This window comes from Belonocnema kinseyi, chromosome 5 (genome assembly GCF_010883055.1).
Source record: "Belonocnema kinseyi isolate 2016_QV_RU_SX_M_011 chromosome 5, B_treatae_v1, whole genome shotgun sequence".
In the NCBI taxonomy this organism is placed as follows: domain Eukaryota; kingdom Metazoa; phylum Arthropoda; class Insecta; order Hymenoptera; family Cynipidae; genus Belonocnema; species Belonocnema kinseyi.
The window spans coordinates 40,052,622-40,067,598 of NC_046661.1; the positions used below are offsets into that span (position 1 = coordinate 40,052,622).

The 14,977-nt window shown below is 31.2% G+C and overlaps 1 protein-coding gene across 4 annotated transcripts in view; it reads right to left on the reverse strand.

The window, feature by feature from the left end:
* Positions 1 to 14,977, reverse strand: part of LOC117172359 (cholinephosphotransferase 1) — a 57,944-nt gene that overhangs the window by 17,922 nt on the left and 25,045 nt on the right. Inside the window, exons 5-7 of one of the 4 annotated variants that reach the window (XM_033360202.1) lie at positions 10,432 to 10,566; positions 6,807 to 6,944; positions 4,953 to 5,084 (exon numbers count right to left, since the gene is read on the reverse strand). In XM_033360202.1, coding sequence (XP_033216093.1) covers positions 4,953 to 5,084; positions 6,807 to 6,944; positions 10,432 to 10,566 — 405 coding nt within the window. The remainder of the gene's footprint in view (positions 1 to 4,952; positions 5,085 to 6,806; positions 6,945 to 10,431; positions 10,567 to 14,977) is intronic. The other 3 variants (XM_033360199.1, XM_033360201.1, XM_033360200.1) reach the window with 3 other exon arrangements.

Consider the following 14,977-nt stretch of genomic DNA (forward strand, 5'->3'; position numbering starts at 1 on the left):
AAGAGGGAGCTCTTCTTAATATTTTGACACCAAAATCATGTCGATACACCTTACCGACTGCGAGTAAAGCTACCCACGCTTTAACTTGACAGACTGTATATAGCAGAGCAAGTGCGAGAGCCCAGTGTGGTGCCATTTTTTGAGGGGATCCTACTCGGTTTTCCTCACCACAGGGAAAGGGTTCGAAGGCCAGAGTGAGGCTCGGAGGCACAAGTTGGGTAGGTCGGGCTGAAGTAAACCGAGGACGATCCTCTGAAAAAATGGCACCACGCTGGTTTCTAGCACTTGATTTCCCATATAAAAAACTGACTTCAAATATCGCAATTTGACTCGAATTTTCTCGCCGATAGTAATATCGTGCTAATAGAGGGGGCATCCGATAAGCCCGCAATTCCTAGAATTTCCTGCCCCTACAACCCCGAAGTTGGAAAGTTATCGGACTTGTACTGTAGTGTAACGGTATCGCACTATTACATACGATCTTTCGCTGAAAGATGTATAAAGAGAAGAAAAATAATTAATAATAATTTTAAGAAATATTGTTTCTGATTGTACGGTATAAAGTTAAGATAAAGACGATAAAAAATGGCTTGTTGTAGAAAATGGAGATTTAAGATTTTAGGTTGGAAGTTTATTGACACTTTAATGCTGAAAAAAGTGGCAAATAATTTTATTTAAGAGCTTTCTCTGTAAAGAAATGAGCATTTTATTATTTTATCGTATTGACGAACATTTAGAAAGAGAACTATGGGCAGATAAAGTGTTAAAAAATCGTAACAGGTTAATTATAACTTATTTTGGAAAAGAACTCCAGGTGAACTTTTTAAAAAAATATTTCGGGTTTTCTTTATTTGCTAATAATTATTTAGAGTTTAATGTTTTGCTTTTTCTCTGTAGGAAGAAGTTGCAATTCTTATTTAATTCTAATGCTGTATCGCTTATTTTATTCCTCAAAATATTTTCTGAAAATCTGATTGGTACGTTTTTATTAAAAAAAAATTATTTATGTAAACCTATTGTTTACAAAAACAATGATTTTATAATCCCTAAATAAAAGTTTTCTAATAAAAACGTACTAATGAGATTTTCAGATAATCTTCTAAGGAATAAAAAAGCCAGAACATGTTATAATTAACAATAAAATATTTTTCTCGATTTTATAAATCATTTTTGACGTTTATTTTTTAGCTTGAAATAGCTTTAGTTCATGTTTAATTTGAAAATAAACATAATGAAAATTTCCATTTCGTCTTAAATTTTAAGTTAAAATCCATGAAAATCATTATGCTGGAAAGCAAATTTCTAACTGGACTCATTAAAATTAATTAAATTTGTTTACAATGTAAAATTTTATTTTATTTTTTTAAACTTGAACATTTTGTAAACAATTTTCCTAAAATCTTCCACGAAACATCTCTCAATTTTCCTAACAATCTAGAGAAAATTATTTGATACTCTCAAAACCTTTTCAAATTCATAAAAAGCTTATTTTTCACAAAATTGTACAAAATCTACATTTTTCTCAAAATGTTTGTAATTTTCCAATTTTTTTTTTAGAATGTTCTTAAGACTTCTACACCTTCTAAATGTCTTTGAAATTTTTTTTGAGTTTGTCTATTAATATTTTTCAAAGACAAAAAAAATGCCTTAAAATCATTCAGATTCTTTTTTTGGAAATTCTTTGAAATACCTTGAAATATTGTAGAATATTACGTTAAAGATAGTTTTACAAAATAAAAAATTATCAAGCATTTATTTGTGAATCTAAAGAAATTTTGTTCACTCTATTGAAACCTTTCGCAATTTGAATTCAGCTTCTTTTTTTTCATCAATCTACATTTAAAAAAAATGGAATTTCTGAAAAGTTGCAAATTAACTTGAAACTTTAATAGTTAAAAAGCTTCTAATTTTTTGTTCGAAATCTTCAAAAATGTACATTTCGTTAAAAAAATCTGAATCTTCTCAAGATTTCAATTATTTTCAAAACTACTGAAACTTCTACAAATCCAAAAACTGTTCATCTGAAAAAATTGTTTTAAAATCTTTCAGATTCTTTTTCGACGTATTTTGAAATCTTCAAAACTTAAGATTAACCTTTTAGAATAAAATCGGAATTATTTTGAATTTTCCCAAAATTTTATTGTCTGTGTGGTCGGAAAATAAAAAAATGAAAATTATAAAATTTAAAAAAGTTACCATCAGATTATTATGATCAATAATTCAAGATCTAAATGCCTTTTATTAGGCGAGAATAAATCAATGTAAAATTGGATAAAATAGCAAGTTGCAAATTATTTTGAAAACTTAGTTCCTATTTTCCAATTTCTTTTTGAGAATAAGACCCTTTAGTTCATGTTTAATTTAAAAATAAGTATAAATCTTAAACTGAATTTCGTGAAAAGAGTGATGCCGAAAAGCAAATTTTAAAATGAATTTATTAAGATTAATTAAATTTTTTTATAATTTATAATTTTAGTTTGTTTTGAACTTGAAAATATATTGAGATATCATCATGCAAAAAAACCATTTTCGGACAAAAATTTGTTATCTAGTTTTGCACTGCAACCCTATCAAATTATGTCATATGAAGATATTATAGAAATAACATATAGTCCGATGCATTTGGTGCTCACGATTATGCACCAATATTCGACGCCACGCTGGTTGGGCATCACAACTTGAATTTAGGAATTTTCACTTTAACCACTAGCTGAATTCACGTCGTTGAGGGCTGAGGGGATAGGGATGGGGATTGACCGAAGTTGACGCCGACCGACTCGTCATCTGACCAATTTTATGAAATTTCACGGTTTCAGACCGCAAAAATGAAAATTAAGGGAGATATCGTAGAAATAAGTATACTGTGTGTATGAATGGGCGATGCACCAAAATTATACAGTTAAACTGCATCCATTTTTAAAAGAAATATGGATGTGATCATTGTATTCGGCCTATATTAAAGTGATATACATATATAACAAATATATTCTGCATGACATAATACATAGATATTAAATGTATATGGAAATAACCTACGGTAGCTTATTTCGTCATAAAATTATGACCAAATATAGCAATGTACCGTTTCAGAAATTTATACTTTTTGAAACTTTCAACTGAAAGTTTCAAAGTCAGTGAAACTTTTAAAACTTTAGCATATTTAGCTATACTTATAATAAGTATGGATCGAGAATGCCTAATGTACATTTGAAATGAGTTTTTCAATTATAAGAAGTGCACTTTACTTCTTTTTGAATTTAAAAACTGTTTAAATATCAAATAAACTGAGTCAGAAAATAGAAGCGGAACTAACACAACCTAACATACAGATAACTGAGATACCAATAAAAGCGCCAGTTTGAAATTTTCATCATGATTGATAATTATTCAATTCAACACATTTTATACATTTCGTACATAGAACTTATTTATATTTCATACATAATTTTATTTTTATTTTCTGACTGCAGTTTCTTGTGATTACAGTTGCATATATTCATGTGAATTATTTACATTCAAAAAATAAATAATTTAATTTTTTGAGATCAAGAAACTTACTCTTTGGCTTCGAATTATCTGCAATGTCTTAGGTCGATTGTTTTACTTCAATATGTAAAATATCAATATGTAAACTATTAATATATTTATGCGCGTCTATAACCATATATGTAACCCAACATATCAAATAAAGTTCTTATGCGTTAGGACCCTAAAAATAGTCTCTAAATTGCCAAGTTAACTCTGGAAGTTAAATTTATATAAATTTCGTTTGAATTTCATTGATCATAAATTTCGCATTTTGAAACTTTCAACGGCACATTGCTATTTCATTCTAATGTTTCGCTGACGCAATTACAATTCTCTTTTTAATTATTAATTTGTTAATTATAATCTACCGTATAATAATACATAACTTACTCTTCTTATTTTGACAATCACCCCCTTCTGCATATATTCCTTATTTGGCCATAATTGTATGTCGAAATAAGCTACCATCGGCTATTTCGACATACATGTAAGGCAACATAGTCGCAGCCTTTTTATATTCCAAACTTGTATTTAATACCTGCTGACAAAATAAAACTTACTACGTTTATCAAAAACGTACCAGATGATTCATCTTAATGAAAATATAACCATTTTTTCTGTGATTAGATAATTTCACCGATTTCACGCCTACCGTCAAATTTCATAAAATCGGTCAGATGACAGTCACTCCCCATCTCTATGAGTGGAAACTCAATGGACCAAATGCATGGGATTCGGTCCATTTTTGCCTTATTTTGTCAATATCTTTGTAAAAAAATCATTTTTTCTATATAATGAAATAACAATAATTATGATTGATTACACACATATAACAACAAATAAAGTTTTGCCCCATGCATTTAGTCCATTGCTTTCCCCCTCAGTACTCAATTGAGTGAAGTTAGCTGGTGGTTAAAGAGAAAATACCATGAAGTACACGAGACCGCACGCCTGTGGTCAGATGGTGGAAACAGCCCACAACCGCGATCGCCTGTCCTAGAATTTTTATCTTTTTCCTAATAACAGCGCTAAATGTGGCAAATCGAGGAATTATAATTTCTATAGTAGCAGACGACAATTTAGTTACAAATTTTCTCTGAAGGGGCACTCTCATATGGTAATAGATCCCGATATGATGAAAATCCGAGGACAAGCGATTGCAAATTGGCGCCAGGTGATGTACATGGCGTGCGGTCTCCTTGCAGTAGTACTTCGAGGAAAATACCTCATTCCTAATATTGACGATACAATCTCTCGATTTTGACGTCACAATGACTCGTAATTTAAATATGAAGATGTCACTTTCTTAAACCTGAGAAAAATAATGGCATTCCTTATAAACTTCGAAACTTTGTGGACGTGAATCTCAACCAAAAATAAAAATGTGCACTACACATCGACCTACAAATTTCAGGCTAACTTACTGCGACGGTGGAGCCATTTTTTCCGACACCACCGGCAAGAATGACGGACATACTGCTCTGTGCGAGCAAAACTGCGACGCCCACTGCGCCCCATAATGGAAAGACCTTGACCTCAGTGCCAGTGTATGGCAACTACGTAATTGAAAATCGAAATTGCCCTCAGTTAATTAAAATACAAATTTAAAAATCTTCAATCTTGAGTCTTTTGTTTTTCAAATTTAAACTTTAAAATTTTACTTGAGGTCGGAGAATTCTTTTTTAATTTCAAATTTCATTATTCCAAATTACTCTAAAACTAAAATGCAATTTTAATAAAAATACACATATTTTTAAACACCCAAACAAAAAACGGATAGTTTGAAAATGAATTTTTTATTTACATTGAAGTTGCTAATAGAAGATGAAACTTTTTTTTTATAATGTCTGACGTGTGTGTGTGTGTATATATAATTTTTAAACACAATTCCAGATTAAGCATGCAAGTGATTTAAAAAAAAAAGTTCCTGTTATTTTTTCCTACCCTAATGAGAAATGTGTGTTGGAAAGATGGTAATATTAGAATGAATTAAAATTACAGTCAAGATTATATGTAAATAATAAGTTCGGGAGGAGAATTATTTACTAACATTTCTCTCGTATTTTGTCAAATGAAGCTGAGATTTTAAAAGTTTGTCCTGCTCCTACATTAAGAATGGTGAAAAATGAAAATTTTTAAAAAAGAGTCAACATTCAGAAAATTATTCCATATTTTATTACAAATTTAAAAAATAATCATTACAATTTTCACCGAACTTGATAAAAAAAAGCAGCACTCCTTTTAATAACATAAAATTCGATCGCCTTCAAATTCGATAATTTTGTGATAAAAAATATTAGTTGCCATTAGAGTTAATCACCAAATGTTTAGAAAAATCAAGTCATTTCAATGTGATACCAGGATAACTTGCATTTAAAGCACCACGTGACTTTTGCTGACAGAGTCGCTTGTAACAGTAAACATTCCTGCGAGCTGTATTTTAGCAGCTTAAAATAATATTAGAGTAGCAAGTAATTTGTTGATTAACCAAACCATCCATGTTTAGCAAAAGAAACGAAATAAATCCCGTTACAAAAAAAAACGTTGAAATTAAGATGAAAAAGAGAAAGAAAATTAAAATGAAAAACAAGTCTCGTTTTTAAATGTTTTAGCATTAAGTCAATGCTATCTAAAATTCTGGAAGCGTTAAAATTTGAAGACCCTGCAAATTTGTAAAACTTTGAATTTTATTTTCATATTAAAAGCATGCAAATTTAAAATATTTAAATGCCACCAATTTAAAAGAGTCGAACATTTGAAAGAGTTACTTTTAAAGCCTTCAACTTTTAGGAGCTGCCACATTCAAAACCGTTCCTCCATATAATTACTTAAATATATCTTCAATGTTTTAAAACACATTTAAGACATATACTTTAACGTTTCTTTTTTGCAGAATGATTATTTTTATATTAATTTTCAAACAAGAGCATTCATTCTGTACCATTCAAATTTATAAGGAGGCTTAATTAACACTGAGACTCAGAATACCTTAAAAAATAGTTGAAAGTAGAATAAATACAGGTATATACACTTCAGGTATCCCCGAGATTGTGTGCGACATGCACGAGCAACAATCGAACTCAGAAAGATCAAAAGAATAAAAATCACTAATAAAACCCCTTGCCAGATTAACATACTTGGAAATCTTCCCGAACAAAGAAAATACGTAAGTGCTTTGTACAATCTTGCGATTGTGAACTAAACTACCGAAAAATTACACAATCTTGAAATTTTACAATCGTACAATTCGTTTCTGGACCAAATTTCTTGAGACTTACTGCAATGGTAGAACCGTTCTTTCCAACCCCACCGGACTCAAAGACTTTACAGAACTGAATGAACACGTGGAGGAAGCCGGCCATACAAAAGACGGATGCGAAATTACTCAGCGTACAAATCAGCCCAGGAAAAGGGATCTAAACAAACCCACAATATTTCGAAATGTTAATAAAAACACTAGACGAGTATACTTTTCCAGTATGGCCACTAAACTTAAAAGAAAAAATATCCCGGTCATTTCCCAATTTGAAACCAAGTTTGCTTTCGAAGCTTTTGCAATTTAAAAATAAAACATTAAAAATGTATAAAGTTTTTTGGTTTAAAAATGCAAAAATGTACAATTACCAACTGGAGGCCTCCTAATTTCAATAAGTTGAATTAAAAAAGAACTCCATAATAATGGGTTAAGTCTTCAAAAGAAGCGGGACTGACGGACACATTTTTTTAAACCAAAATATCCTCATAGAATTGATATGGTTAAAGGAGAAAAAACCTCTATTAAAGTTGATCTTATTAAGGGTTCTCGTATTTAAGAAATTAAATTTGAAAATTTCTCATATATTAATGATCACAAACGTGAGCTTTATATACTTTTTAAAGAAATTTGCAGTGTATGTATATATATATATTTTATTATATGTGACGTTTCGCAAGAAAAGGGCTCACCTTATCGATTATAGTTTTGAGGGGTAATTTGCGTTTTTTTGAAGCAGGATAAAAAAATATTAATTTTGGGTTTTCGATGGGAAATAATTCTTTAAGTGCCCTATCTGGTGAAATTGTACTTATTATACTTTAAATAAGTATTTCTTAAAAAGCGGTTTTTCGAAGTTCCAATTTCAAAAGTTTTCTTAATGAACGTCACATATTCATATAACGTTTTATTTCCATGTTTAATGTTATTTAAACTATCTAAGACAATTCTAAAAAGGTTTTTATATCTAATAGAAAAATATTTAAAGGTGGGAGGGGGTCGAAATTACGTGACAATAATATTGTAGGAGGAGGTCCCGACATTTCGCGATAGCGCGACGGAAGGTACTTGGGGAGGGGGGAGTGGGTTTAAAAGAGAACGTGAGTTCATTTGTGAACGCTCGTTTTTCAAAATTTTCAATTTGAAAATTTTCCAGTTTGAAGAGTTTATATTTACAAATAACAAATTAGAAATTTTTCAATATTAAATTGAAAACATAAAACTGGATAATTTAACCAATTTTCTTCATCTTTATAAAAAGAATGATTTTCAGTTTAAAAATATTACAATGTAACACTTCAAAACAAAAATCTCTAAAGTTTGAACATTTGAAATGTTCACAATTGAAAGGGCGGATGCAATAACCACCTTAGTGTTCGAAAACACGGAGAATTATTATCCGCTGAGCAAATTTTCAAGATTTTTTAAATTTGAGTGTTGATCATCAATACTTGCAGACTATTTTATTGCGCATCTTTTTTGTACGACAGACAAATTCAATGTTTTTTTGTTTTTTATTTATTTAAGGAAAACAACAATTTTCAACGAAAAAAAGAATCAATACTTTTTTGCATTCAACTCACCAGATTTTTGTCGGGAATTGATGATTTTTCTTGAAAATTTTATGTAACGTTCTTCAACATATTCTCCGACTGTTAGATCAATTCCCGACAAAAATCTGGCGAGTTGAATGAAAAAAAGTATTGATTCTTTTTTCGTTGAAAATTGTTGTTTTCCTTAAATAACTAAAAAAAGAAAAAGATGCACAATAAAATAGTCTAAAAGTATTGATGGTCAACACTCAAATTTGAACGATTTTGAAAATTTGCTCAGCGGACAATAATTCTCCGTGTGTTCGAGCGCTAAGGTAAATCCGCCCCTTCAAATGTACCATTTCAAATGGAATCATACTATTCAAAGAATTTCAAATTGAACTCATTGAAATTTGAATAATTTCATGTGACACCAAATACGGAATAGATTTTTCCACTAAAATGTTTTAAAGTCCCGGTCATTAGGGGCATGTGATACATAGAAAATTGTCGGTTTTACCAGTTTTAGGTTCCCCCGGCTTTTTTTCTAGAATAATAAATATTTTGTCTTAAAAATTTGGGAAATGATAGCGAACATGCCAACGGACGTTCCTACACACTTTTTTTGTGGGTCAATTAAAAAAGTTTTAATTTAGCAAAATGTGATTAATTTGCACAGCGCTTAGGAAATCCGAAATAGCATCGATTTTTTCAGTGTTATATTCCCCCGGCTTTTTTCCTAGGATAAGAAATATTTTGTCTTCAAAATCTGGAAAATGATAGCGAACATGCTAACGGACGTCCCCGCACACTTTTTTTTGCGTTTTTTTTATCAAAAAATGGTTGATATGGCTAACAACGTGCGTGTATATTTCGAGGTTCTGTATGTTACAATTCACCCGAGCGTTACTTTCAAACTACACAATATTTTTGGACGAAAACTTTGGACTTACAAATAAACATAGTAACTAATCTCCTTGAACTAACCTTGTTTCCAGGCAATCAAAAAAGTTTATTTCATAAATAATTTCCAGATTATCGGAAAGGCAGAGATGATAAACAACGTAACCTCAAAATAATGCATATACATAAAATTTTTATTTAGCGCAATAAAGTTTTTTGTTATTATCCCTCAAAAAAAAGTCTGGGACGTCCATTATGATATTTTATAGCATCTCTGAATTCAGTTTTTACAAATTTTCATTTTGTGGAAAAAAAGGCGGGGAAACTGTATCACATGCCCTTAATCGGCTTAATATCCACCCTGTATTTTTTAAATCAGAGGATTGACGAAAAAATAAAACTATTACGTTTATCCACACACATTGAAATATTTCTCCTTTTGACCTCTATGCATTTTTAAATAGTCCATTTCTCTATGGTTTTTTATTTATATTTTTAAATCTTCACACATTTTCATTTTACTGGGTTTCTAAAATGAAAGGCACGCTGTAGCTGCTGATGGTTAAAATCACTAATTCGAAGGCGAAAAATTAACTTTCGTCCTTTTAAGAGAATAAAATTTACCAAGCATGTTATGACGCGCAATGCCACTCATTTTCTCTTGATTTCGCATTGAAATGACCGTTCGCAACACAATCATGAAATATTCTTCAGGTACAAAAAATGTAAATAAAATCCTGCTTAAAATGTCAAATTATACTGGAAAAAGGTTTTACTATTTCAAATTTTTTACGAGTATTGAATTTATAAAGTACTGCGAAATATTATTGAAGAAAATCATATCCCATTCTCTGCAAAAACCTGATATCAGAGGAACCCATAGATGATTGGAAGCTAACTGTTACCGTCTATCGAGCATTCCACATTTTATGAAATCATGATGATTGAGAGAAACGTCTGGGAATAGAAATTAATCGTAAGGGGGGGGGGGGATGCTTTTCTCTATAAGAGGATAGTCGATGGGATTTTGGATAAGTTTCTTTTTTATATAAAAAGAGAACGGGGATGTGGAACAGTTCGACATTAGTAAATATAGTAATAATATAAAATAATGTAGCGTGTCAGTAAATTTCAGTGCCGCTCCTCATGCCATGCCGATCCCAGAATTTTGATATTCGCATCTCCAACCAAAAAGAATCTAACTAGCCAACTTACAGCCACGGTAGAACCGTTCTTGCCTACTCCTCCGGTGAAAATCACCGAGAAGATTGTGTATAAGTTTGTCAACGCACAAACCACTGTCATCGCTCCTATCAAATACTTAAATTCAAAACCATCTATAAATGGTATCTGCAAGAAACATTTTCATTTTACTCCAAACATTCTTAATCCTCTCTTTATATTCCCGAATTCCTTTCGAGTTCGTAAATCCAAATGCATTTTTAACTATTCAGTTTAATATCAGTTATTTAAGATTCGTTCTTTTAAACTTTAAAATTGTTTAATTACTAAAAAGTCGATTAAATTTGTTATGGGGTCACCCCATGTGTCCGGTCGAAAAAATCAATTTTTTTTTGTCGACTAAATTTATTCCTACACATGTGTAGAATCTGCTGGTGAAGTGATATTCCAATATTCGAAGTTATTGGAAAGTTACAACTGTTAGAACGACTAGGTTTAATTAATTGTTTAAAGCGTTCTTGAAGTTTCAAACACATTTTTCTCGAAACCACGTTTTTCGAATTAGCTGGTATGATATCTCAAAAACGATTTGACCGATTGCTTTGAAATTTGTATGGTAGATTCAGCACATATGTACGCATCGCCTGAACTAGGATAATTAAAAAACTCCGAACCGTTTTTTTTTCGTACAGAAATAATCGAAAAAATCATGAAATTTAAAAAACAAAAGTTCAAAACCGTGTCAATTACTCAATTTTCAATATTTTCAAAATATCCTAGTTCAGGAGATGGCCACAGCTTTGCAGATTGAAATGCCGTTTGGTTTTTTGATTTCAAATAAGTGGTTCGCCCGGAATCATGCCGGCCATGGACACACTTTTTTTTAACATGGGTGTCTTTGGAGTGGCCCCATACGCATTATAATAAAAAATTTTGGTTCAAACTTGCACAATTTACTGTTCAAATGTGAATAAATATACAGTGAAAAGTTCAAAGTTGTATATTGTTATTTTTCGTCAAAAAAAATCCCCAAAAATGGTAAATATACAGACCGTCACACGGGGTGACCCCCTTAAGTCCCTGCAAAACTGTAATATAAGCACTTCTTTTGGAAATTGTATGAAAATAAAATCTTGCAAAATATTTAAAACTACAATGAATGGTTATAAAAAACAATGATAGTTTGCGTGAAGATACAATAGACCAAATAGAATCTTGAATATTGTTGCTGACCAGCACTACTATAGAGAAAAACTCAATTTTTTATAAAATTGCCTTTTTTATTTAATAAAAAAAACCTTCCTTATGACTGGATTTTCATGTTTTAATATTTATAGGACATTTTAATTTGTATAGCTCTCTAGTTTCGAAAAATACAACATTACAAAACATTCAAATTTACAAGCTTTAGAATTCATTAGTGCTAAGTTTTTAAACATTTAAAGTTTAAGAGCAGTCAAATTTGAAAATCGCCTAATTTTAATTTCGGGCGCATTCGAATTTTGATACTAGGGTGAATCACAAAAAACGTGTTTTTATATTTCGGTGGCGGTATTGCTACAGTTTGTTTCTACGGATGTGAAAATACTATATGGGTTTTTAAGAATTTACATACAGTGAAATCTCTTCTATTTCTGCTGCCTCGGATCGCATTTGCCTAAAAGCATTGGCCTATTTGACAGCGATCAATACTATTAAAAATGATACAGAGAAACATACGCGAGTCTGAGTGTAGTAATTCCTAGAACTGCTAGCACACGCAGTTTCTCAGCTCAAGCGGCGAAAAACGGTTTGCGAAGTTGAAAAAGGTCGGCACGCTCTTGCCCAGGGCAGGGTACCCTACCCTGTTTACCCTACGACCTACTTTTAGGGCAGTACCTGAAAGATTGGCCAGACCACCCCTTTCATCAGGGGTCCTTTGTTAGAAAATGGGAACAAAAATGTGAGATTAAAAAATTCTTAATTTTGCAATCAGTGACTTAAATGTAATATATTTGGAGTCTACGTATTTTTCCGATTCCAAAGACATGTAATCTGTCTCTAAAGGTTCAAGATTTGAGAAGTATTTAGTAGTAAATTGAATGTAAAGCTGATTCTTCTTGATATTAAACTCCTTCAAATTTTTAACTTTTCTAGGCAAGTAGTATATCATAGGAATAGGAAAAATTCGTATATGATGATAATGCTTTTTTCAAATCACTATTTGAAAATTTTAAAGTTTTAAAATTTCCTTACTTTCACATGTCTGTGGATAAAAGACACTTGCTGAAATAAGCTTATTCACACTAAGGTACATGAATAGATCGAAAAGTAGTAGAAAAAATTAAGTCGAGTGGAGCCTGACCATACCTGAAAATTAAGAAAAAAGTTTGCCGACCACTGCCTTAAGGGCATGTGATACTTCGTCGTGTGGTCAATCGGGTACAGTTCCCCAAACTGTTTTTCCACAAAAATGAAAATTTTTAAAAACGGAATTCGGAGATACTATAAAATATCATATCGGACGTCCCCGGACTCTTTTTGAGGGATAATAACAAAAAAATTTATTGTGCTAAATAAAAATGTTATGTTTGTGCATTATTTTGAGGTTATGTCTTATTTCATCTCTGCCTTTCCGATAATTTGGTAATTATTTATGAAATAAACTTTTTGATTGCCTGCAAACAAGGTTAGTTCCGGGAGATTAGTTACTATATTTATTTGTAAGTCCAAAGTTTTCGACCAAAAATATTGTGTAGTTTGGAAGTAACGCTCGGGAAAATTATAACACACATAAACTCAAAATATATACACACGTTGTTAGCAATATCAAAATTTTATTGAAAAAAAAGAGTGTGCGGGGACGTCCGTTAGCATCTTCGCTATCATTTCCCAGATTTTGAAGACAAAATGTTTCTTATCCTAGGAAAAAAGCCGGGGGAATCTAACACTGAAAAAATCGATACTAATTCCTAAGCGCTATGCAAATGAATCACATTTTGCTAAATTGAAACTTTTTTGAATTAACCTACAAAAAGAGTGTGTGAGGACGTCCGTTAGCATGTTCGCTATCATTTCCCAAATTTTTAAGACAAAATATTTATTATTCTTAAAAAAAGGCCGGGGTAACCTAAGACTGGTAAAATCGACAATTTTCTAAGTATCACATGCCCTTAAACATTGTTTGTACTGGATGGACAAAAGTCTATAACCTTCCCTATAGAATAGAGGAAAACATATATAATAGAGATAAGATATTCAAGACTGGACACCAGAAAAAAGATCTTAAAACCTAATTTTCCCTCAAGAAGGTTTCTTCATCACTAAAATTTGTTAAAATAGACATATACAGAAATATGAGGAAGAAAGAATAACTTATATTATATGCAAGCATTTTTATATTTTCCTATCATCAGAACAAAAAAACAGTTCATATACTAATGATTGGATGATAATCCTGAAATTGAAGTTAACTGCGATTTTTCTTAGTATTCTTACAAATATTCGACAAATTGATCATAATATTTTCCGTTTCAAACATTTCAACTTTCAAAAAATTATGCGTATTATACAATATTGGAAACCGTAATATTCATAAATGAATCACTCTGACAGCATAAATAAAACATTTTCTAATGGCATGCTTCGTTTAAACTAGAAATGGCCAATATTACAGGTATTTACGTCTACTTTAATTCAGCTGTTGACCATTTTTAGATCTGGACATCAGGATCCGAGCTACAGAAAAACCAAAAAAATCATGTTATTTTTAGCAAAAAATGGAAAAAAATCGGGGCTTTTTGAACGGCCGTAACTGGTGATAGAACGTGTTTTTTAGCTTTACGCAGAATTTTATCTACTTTCATTTTTGTAAACACACTTATACCTCTTCAATGCGCAGGCAAGCACCAATCCAATGAACGTGATATTTTGTACCTTTTTACAAGAAAATGTCCGTGTTCCGAGACGAAATCCTGTTCACAGAACCTGACCCTTTATTATGCAACCCCAAAATGAAGTACTTAAAAAAATAAATGACTGTCCCAGCAATTACCAGATGACTGGACTACTACTATCGGCGAGAAAACTATAGAAATCTGCCTTTGAAGCTTAACAACTTAGTCAAAAAAAGATGCTAGCGCACCAAAAAAAAGACAGTCATTTAAAAGCTGAAAGTGTTCTACGTTAATGAGCTTGAAGACGTTTATGTAACAAAATTTTTGTGCTTAGCAGACTGAAAAATGTAAAAAAAAGTAAGAATTTTCGGGTACATTTAAGGACAGTCAAGTTTAGAGCATTATTTCTTATACAAGGGGCGATGGGAAAAATTTGAAAAAATTCATGAGTATGAGGAAAACTGTTGTGAACCAGTTGCAGTTGAGAAATTTAAAAAATAATACAAATTGTTGCTTAAAAGTGCGAAAATGTGCAACTACATTATCTTCAGTTCTAATACAGATATTAAAGCGATTCAAACTGCAAACTGTAATGGATAGGCTCTGTATATTATTTTCAATCAACTGTAAGGATGTGTTAATCTTTTTTGTGAATATCGCGATATTTTTAGACATTTTTTTGGTTGGAAAACAAGTGACAGAAA